This window comes from Gracilinanus agilis, chromosome 2 (genome assembly GCF_016433145.1).
Source record: "Gracilinanus agilis isolate LMUSP501 chromosome 2, AgileGrace, whole genome shotgun sequence".
Taxonomy (NCBI): Eukaryota; Metazoa; Chordata; class Mammalia; order Didelphimorphia; family Didelphidae; genus Gracilinanus; species Gracilinanus agilis.
The window spans coordinates 699,991,214-700,000,029 of NC_058131.1; the positions used below are offsets into that span (position 1 = coordinate 699,991,214).

General features: G+C 41.2%; 1 protein-coding gene across 1 annotated transcript in view; it reads right to left on the reverse strand.

The window, feature by feature from the left end:
• The window catches only part of TET1 (tet methylcytosine dioxygenase 1), a 191,937-nt gene that overhangs the window by 86,781 nt on the left and 96,340 nt on the right, over window positions 1–8,816 (reverse strand). Inside the window, exon 4 of the mRNA XM_044659198.1 lies at window positions 611–3,107. Coding sequence (XP_044515133.1) covers window positions 611–3,107 — 2,497 coding nt within the window. The remainder of the gene's footprint in view (window positions 1–610; window positions 3,108–8,816) is intronic.

Genomic DNA, 8,816 nt, shown 5'->3' on the forward strand with positions numbered 1-8,816 from the left:
CCCAGGGTCATTCAGAGAGTAAATGTCAAACAAAGTCAGAATATGAACCCAGGTCTCTTCACACTGCGGGTATAGTGTTATTCCCATTACACCATACCTTTCCAACAAAAAATGATTAAATATTAGTCTTTTGAAGCTTATTTAGCCTTTAAGAACTTGGCTTTGAGATAGGCAAAAAAATAGCAAATCTAATTCTGATTTTGACAGGTTTACCTGAAATCAAGTTAACAGTTTTAATGGTTTTGAATACCCCTAAAGGTCCAAGGTTGTGTTTACACACACACACACACACACACACACACACACACACACACACACACACACACACACTTACTATATACCTATACATATATTGGGCGTAGCCACACATATACATGGAAATTTTTATATATGTATATATTTGTAATATCAAAAGGGCCAACTATGACATTTTCATGTAGGGACTTCCACTGAGGACCCATCCAATCTGCAAATGAGCCCCTGGCTAGAAAAAGAACAACCTGCATAGCCAAAACACTAAACATAGAAATAGTAGGTGTCAACCAATCTATCCTTTTACTATAAAACCCATCTGAAAAAAAAAAAAAAAGCCTAATGAGAATGTACTTACCGACACAGCTACAGCTTGGCAGCTCAGAAGGTCCTTTTTTTGTTGGCGTATCAATCAGATTTTTGGTGGGGGTGTCTAAGAAGGTCATCGGGGATTCAAGGAAACAGCTCAGTGTGTTCTTTCCTGGGGAATTCCCCAAATCACTTGTAGCACCATGTGAAGTAACTACCCCTAAACCACTGGCCGTCCTTCCACCTGGGCATGCTGCATTTTCATTCCTGAGAGTTTTGATGGTGCCGGGCACCTGGGTGTCACAACAGGGAGAAGGCAGCGATTGCAGTCTCTGACTCCTGGGCGGTTCTTCCACATCCTGCTGAAACTGTGTTTGGTCTTCATCAGCTGTAGCACCATCTTTCTGGCTGTTTTGATTAAGAGACTGATTGACATTCACTGATTGCTGTACCTGAGAATTATTACCATTTTCTGTAAACACCTGTACGTTGCTGCTTGGTCTGCTCAAGGGGGACTTTGAGCATAACTGGAACAGAGAAAGAGCATCTACGGAAGGCCCACCGCTCTGCTGCAAACCCGTTGGAAGCGCACCTCTTGACAAAGTATTGATACCCTCAGATTGCGTGTGTTCAGGGACCTCTTTGAAACCAAACAGTTTTTCCTTCATTTTCTCCTGTGCTGACTCAGGTAAATGTCTATGAAATTTTATCTGAGTGAGAGGAAGAAACAATTTTTTATGTGGTGATGATAAAGTACTTTGAGTGAGTGGTTTTGGTACTTTGGTGAGTAAAGGGTTTTGCTCTATCATGGTAGCATGAAATTCTCGGGAGGAAATGTACCCTAATCTTCGAAGTTTGGACCCAACCCAGAGATCATGAAATTTGCCATACTGCCAAGCCAGGCGCTCCCGTTCGCTCTGGTCATTTTGGAGATTGCTCTTGGCTGGAGGCTTTTTCTTTAGTCTTTGCTTCCACGAGGCAGATTTCCCCTTTTTATGGGAGGATGGTTTTTGTTTTGCCAGCAATGAGCCATGATTGTTCCGTACAGGGACAGGCAGTTTCTCTTGAAACGAGCTTTGTTCTTGGTTGTTTTTTTGCTGTGCATTGTGACCCTCAAGGCTGGAAAATGTCTTTGTACCTTCTTTTTCCTCTCGCTTTGCATTATTGGATTCAATAATGGATGCAAGTTGGGTCAACTGGGCAGCTACATCTTCTTCTATTTTACTATGAGGGGTATTCTTATAAGACAAATTATTTCTGGAATCAAACCTTTTACCAGTGCTTTCCTGTAATTGCCTGCAAAATGCCAACTTGCTACTTGTGTGTAAACCATGTGAAGTCTTTGCACATCTACCAACAGTGATTCTCCCCTGAAGAACGATTTCTTTGTTGCTGTGATTCCTAGAAGAATTTGAACTTGGTTCTGTGATGGGTTCTGACTTAGCGACTCTTGAAGATGCCTGTGTCTTAGAGGTGTTATGATTTGTCATTAAGCTACTGTGCAATTTGGAATTGTTTTGGCCATTGTATAGCACCGGCTTCCTAGACGTTTTCTTTTCCAAAGAGGGACAGGGATGCAGGACCAGGGAGTCGATTTTTAAGTTTGGATCTTGGAAGTCTTTTCCTGAAGCAGATCCTACAGAACATAAAATTGCTTTACAGCTGTGAAGCAAGTTTGTTGTCAAATTTGTAGTCTCTTCATTCTTGTCTGATTTAGATGGTGAAGAATTTTCAGATGGAGCTTCGGATAGCTGAGTGAGGGCTTCTATGGCCACTACCTGCTCCAGAGTCAGCCTCCTGTCTCTCATCAGTGTTAGAAGACTAGGTTGCACCAGAGAATCATCTTGTGTTAGCTCCCTGTTGGGTTTGCTTTCAGGAACTTCTCCTTGGTTGAATCCTTTTTCCCATGTAACTATATGAGATGGATTTTCCTGGGCACTGATATTATGATTCAAAAAGATGTCTGTGGGGTATTGAGTAGAGTGACAGGTGGAATCTGTCTTTTGTATCACTAAACTATTATCTTCCTTCTTAAGGTGACCATGGTAAATGCCAGGGACCAAAGCACCTGCTCTATTGTCAGAGCTAGTAGTGTTCCCCAAAGAGGGATTGGGATTGCTTTCTGTGTCATGATCGATCAAATTTGCATTGGTTTCAAACTTGACTTTTTTCAGTGACACATCAGCTTCAGCTGGTGAGTAGTATACATTTTTAATGCCATTTTTAACAGTTTGTGCAAACAATTTTGGAGGCTCAATGAGGTCACTCAAAGGGTTTTTTTTCTCATTGTCTTCGGAGTTTTTCAAGTTTTCCGTCTCAGTTACAGGACCACTGATGTCTCCTTTGACATGGATGGTCAAAGGTGATTTCTTGTTCTCTGACCATTTCTCTACTTCTATACCTGTCATGGTGTCTTCTTCAGTGGTCTGTACATTTTCAAGGATGTTCTGGTTTAACTTCAACCTTTGTTTTTCACCATTACCACATTTATTGTTTTCCATGGATTCTGACCTGGGGCCATTTACTAGTTTGTTGTCTAAATGTATCTGTAAAACAACATAAAAAGTTAATGTTACACAATCTACTTTAAATATCTGAAATAAGAAGTACAAGGCACTCAACATGTTAAAAACACACATTTAAGGGGGCAGCTGGGTAGCTCAGTGGATTGAGAGTCAGGCCTAGAGATGGGAAGTCCTGGGTTCAAATCCGGCCTCAGACACTTCCCAGCTGTGTGACCCTGGGCAAGTCACTTGACCCCCCATTGCCCACCCTTACCATTCTTCCACCTAGAAGCCAATACGCAGAAGTCAAGGGCTTAAATAAATAAATAAATGGATGGACGGCTGGCCAAATAAATAAATAAACAAATAAACAAACAAACAAATAAATAAATAAGTGAATGAATGAATAAATGAATAAATAAATGGAGACACATTTAAGAGCAATGCTAAGGCTGTCACTGTAAAAAGCATCCAGATAGAGAAGGAACAAAATGGGTAGGGAAAAACTTAGGTGTATTGTTACTACTTCTCATTATAATTGTCATACTGAACACTTTCAAAGATCAGAATGCAACGCATCCATTTCATAAACTGCTGTGGTCTGAAAAGTCATGGCTAGGTGGTCAGGCTTCTGATGATGGCACACTTAAGCATCCTCAGACCGAGGGAGTGCATTACCGAGTCAGCTCAAATCTTTAGTGGAACCTCTTGAGCTTGGAGTCTGTTGGCAATGACTTTGAGCCACAATCACCTTCATGCAACCAGATGTCCCCAGAGTACAGATTCGGTGGAGGATTTACTCTATTTCATTCTCTAAACAACAGTTAGATGCTAGTAGGACTTAACACGTGACACAATCTTTGCTCCTAAAGATTGGATCCAAATAGAAATCACAAAAAAATGGGCTATAGACCGAACAGGATAAGAAACTGCAAGGAGGATAAAAAAGTCACTCCAAGAACACTTAAAGGACAAGCTAAAATTACAGATTAAATTGAGCAAAATTTTGTTGTTTGCCAATGTCGGTGGCAAATTTGAAGAAAGAAGTCTGCAAATAATAATAGCATGTTTACAGTATTGGCTAGCCATGTATAGTTTTACTGTTGAACAGGACCATGAGAACAAGAATTTCTTTTTTGGTCTCAGGTTCCCAAATACCCAACACTACAGGTGTATCTGAGTGGAGGCCTCACAGACAGAGGAATGTTAACAAATATAATAAAGGGTAAAATAAATTAATTCAACAAACCTTTATTAATCACCTGCAAGGCCTTGAACTGAGTACTTGGAAGACAAAAATGAAAATAACAGTCTTTGCCCTCAATGAGCTTAAGCTCTATTAATATGATAATATAATAAAAAACTTGGGATTTGGTTATTCTAATATCCTGGTCTCTACAAGGAGGTAGGCACTACATTTTCATCAAAACCCCTGATAGCAATGTTAGGAAGGCATAGTTAGGGAGAATAAAAGGCATGCCAATCAATACAGAAGAAAAAAATAACTTCCCTGGATTAGATAGTGAGTGCTTCAATAGTTTAAGGCAGTGATAGGCAAACTTTTTAAAGGGGGGACCAAAGGAAAGGAAATGCTCATCTGTCAGTCTGTTTCTAAGGCAACTCTTTCGACGTTTCATTGTATTGTATCCCACTCATTGTATAGAACATTTCAGGGGGCCGCATCTGGCCTGCGGGCCGCAGTTTGCCCATCACTGGTTTAAGGTATGTGTAAACAGAAAACAGAATAGCTATGATTTTTTTAAAAAACCTTTACTTTCTGTTTTATAATCAATACTGTGTATTGTTTTTAAGCAGAAGAGTGGTAAGGGCTAGGCAATGGGGCAAATTAAATGACTTCCCCAAGGTTACAGAGCTAGGAAGTGTTTGAGGCCAGATTTGAATCCAGGAACTATTATCTTTAGACCTGGCTCTCATTCCACTGAGCCATCTAGGTGCCTCTGATTTTCCTTAATTTGTTTGCTTACTTTTAACATTAAAAAATTTTTTTGTGTTCCAGTAGCTCTCCCACCCATTGAGAAGGCAGGCAATATATCAAATATACATGTGAAATTGTACAAAATTTATTTCCACATTATCCATGTTATAAAAAAAAAAAAAAAGAAAGAAAGAAAGAAAGAAAGTGAAAAAAATTATACTTCAGGGGCAGCTGGGTAGCTCAGTGGAGTGAGAGTCAGGCCTAGAGACAGGAGGTCCTAGGTTCAAACCCGGCCTCAGCCACTTCCCAGCTGTGTGACCCTGGGCAAGTCACTTGACCCCCATTGCCCACCCTTACCAATCTTCCACCTATGAGACAAAACACCGAAGTACAAGGGTTTAAAAAAAAATAGAAAATAATGGCAATTCTGTTAAGTAACATTAAGACTACTATTATTTTTCAATTTGCTGTTAATCTCACGCAATAGAAAATATTAGTTGTAGAATGTCTTTCAACATCCCCTTGCCCAATCGGTGAAGCTCTTTGAAGTGTATGGGCAGAAAATTAACCCGTCCTTAAAAGACTGCTATTCATGTTCTCAAATTGGGCTTTTAAAGATAAGAACTAAGTTTTGACATCTTAGTTCAAGCCTTGTCTTACTGCTTCCCACCATCATTTCACAGAGAAAGCAAGCCAGTCTAGCTAAAAGCAGCACAGCCCTTTCAGGGAGAGGTGAGGCAAGCCAAACCGCCACCACCTCAACCACCATCTCCCCTCCAACTTTGATGAAGACACCCCAAGACCTGGAGCCACTGAATCTGCTTCTGAAGCCATCATTGTGGAGGAGGATTCGTGTGCTTCAACACCACTAGCAAACTGATGACCAGCTGTCACCAACAAGCAAGTGGCACCCTTGGAATGACAACTGCCCCGCTGCCCCCAGCCCCGGCCTACTGGTGCTGCTTCCAGCCTTCACCCAGACAAGCAACTCTTATGAAGAAGGGCCGGAGCATCCCACCAACTGCCAACCAAATGCCATACCCAGGGCAGGCAAGCCAGCCTAGCTAAAGCAGCAAAGGGCCTTGGAAAGAAAGAGAAAAAGCAGCATGTGCCAGGTTGGCCAAACCATGACCACGTCCTTGACCACCATCTCCCTTCATCGGAAACTGGCATGACTTGATCAGTGGAAATGACATTAAAGAAGAGGCACGACCCTCTGCTTTGTCGCTGTGGGACCTTTCCAAATCACTTGCAGTCAAAATCTTCCCTGTGCACTGTCTCCCCCATTCGAGTGGGAGCTACTCAAGAGCAAGGACTGTCTTCCTTTCCTATCTGTATCCTTAGTGCTTTGCAAGGAGTATGCACTTAATGCTTTACTCATGTTTTCATTCAAGTTCCTATTTCTCAACAATTAGAAGTGAAGATGATAATGAGCTTTAATAGGGCAGGCAGCAGAGCACATTAGAAAGAGCATCGAATTTGGAGACAGAAGACATGGGTTCAAATCCAGCTGTGACACTGGCTGATCTATGTGATCTTAGGCACCCTTCGCTATGTTCTAAGCCTTATTCCCTCACTTATAAAATGAGGAAATTTAAAAACATGATATCTGGCATTTGAATTAGCAAAGTCCCTGAAGCACTCATTTGTTGAATGACTAAATAGATATCAGGCTGCGGCTGATATATAGAACAAATTACATTATACTGGCTTCCAAGGTACTAACAAATCTATTTTGCCTGTATTTTATTCTGTACTCAATTCAAGTAACTTATGAATTTCCCCTAGGAAAAGAGGTTCCTAACCTTTTTTTTTATACCACAGACTCCATTAGCAGTCTGGTGAAGCTTGTGGACTTCTAAGAAGCATGTTCTTAAATGCACAAAATAAAACACGCAGGACCACAAAAGAAATGAAGTATGTTGAAATGTAGTTGTCAAAACACTAATTTTAAAAAAAAAGAAAAAGAAAAAAGAAAAGCCTTTAGGCTAAGAAGCCCTGCCATCATAGAACATGAGAATTTTTTTTCCTGTTGTGCTTTTCACGAAGTTGGTTTTTGATCAGGACATTATGAAGATTTGGGGCCTCCAAACACTTGTCAAACAATGACTGTTGCTGCTAACATGTCCAGATGAATCTAACATGCCCCTCTTTTATGAATAGAGCAATTGTCGTAGAGAGAGGTGAACAGTTGGCTCTTTGGGATTAGCTGATGCCTTCTGAGGACCAGTTGGACACTCTGACTTAAAACAGGCAGCAGAAAACATGATGTGCCAGGTAAATGATAGCTATTGTCAATAATGACTTAGCTTCTATGAAAGCCCTGTTTCTCAAGCCTCATCATGGAATAGAGGCAAATGAATAATCAGCAAGCATTTATTAAGCACCAACTATGTGCCAGAGCATACAAAGAAAACAGCAAAACTATCCCTGCTCTCAAAAGGCTTACATTCTTATTCTTATCCTTCATCTTAGAATCTTGGTTCTAAGGCAGTAGCTGACCCTGAGGTTACATTTTATCTTAAGAAACAACATATAAAAATGAATAAAGTGGGGCAGCTAGGTGGCTCAGTGGATGGAGAGCCAGGCCTAGAGATAGGTGATCCTGGGTTCAAATCTGGCCTCAGACACTTCCCAGCTGTGGGACCCTGGGCAAGTCACTTAATCACCATTGCCTAGCCCTTACCATCCTTCTGCCTTAGAACCAATACACAGTATTGATTCTAAGATGAAAGTAAGGGTTTAAAAAAAATGAATGAAGAATTTATTAAGCTCTTAGTACATGCAAAGCACTGTCCTAAGCTCTGAGGATGCAAACAGAAATAAATGTAAAACAGACCCTGCTCTCAAGGAGCTCACTCTCTCATTGGGGAAATAACTGCAAGTTAGATTGAAAGGACCCACGGTCCTTGGGGTGCAGCAGTGGCAAGGTGGGTGGTAGTGCCTCTTCTTTAAAGTCATTTCCTTTGCTTGTCAGCTCCGGAAAGGGGAAGGGAAGAGGGGAGGGAGACAAAAATGAATCATGTAACGTTGGGAAAAACATTTTTAAAATATTTTAAAAAGTAAAAAAGTAAAAAAAAAATTTCCTCTGATAAAGTCCTATCAGTTTCTGATGTTGAACAATTCAATGGTACCAAGGCTTTTAGAAGAAAGAACTTTCCCTTCTGGTTATTTTACTAGTTGGGGCTATGCCCTTGCAGGAGCAGTTGCCAGGCTGCATCTGCACAGGGCTTGTTTGCTGGGGTGATGGCCAAAGATCATCAAAGGAAGCATTACTATTCCCAAGGCTCTTGGGCTCACGGTCCTGGGTATTTCTAGCAAGTATCTGAGGGGAGACGGTGGTTCAGGTGGTGGTTATGGTTTCACCAACCTGGAATATGCTGCATTTTGTCTTTCCATCAGGGTCCCTTGCTAGGTGGGCAGTTGATAGAAATGGCTGTCCCATTCTCCACAACAGTAGCTTCCATAGATGATGATTTTAATAATAATATTCCTAGGAGGCAAGTAGGTGGTTCAGTAGATTGAGAGCCCTGCCTATAGACAGGAGTTCAAATCTGGCCTCAGATACTTCCTAGCTGTGTCACTCTAGGCAAGTCACAGAACACCAATAGCCAAGCCCTCATCACTCTTCTGTCTTGGAACCAGTATACAATATTGATTCTAAGATGGACTGTAAGGGTTTTTAAAAATAATAATAATGGTTTTCCGGGTTAAGATGGCGGCAGAGTAAGAAGCAGCTCTAAACCTCTCCTGACCGAAACACACAAAACTCCTCAAGGGGACATAAAAACAAGTCCAGACGAACGGAGGAACCC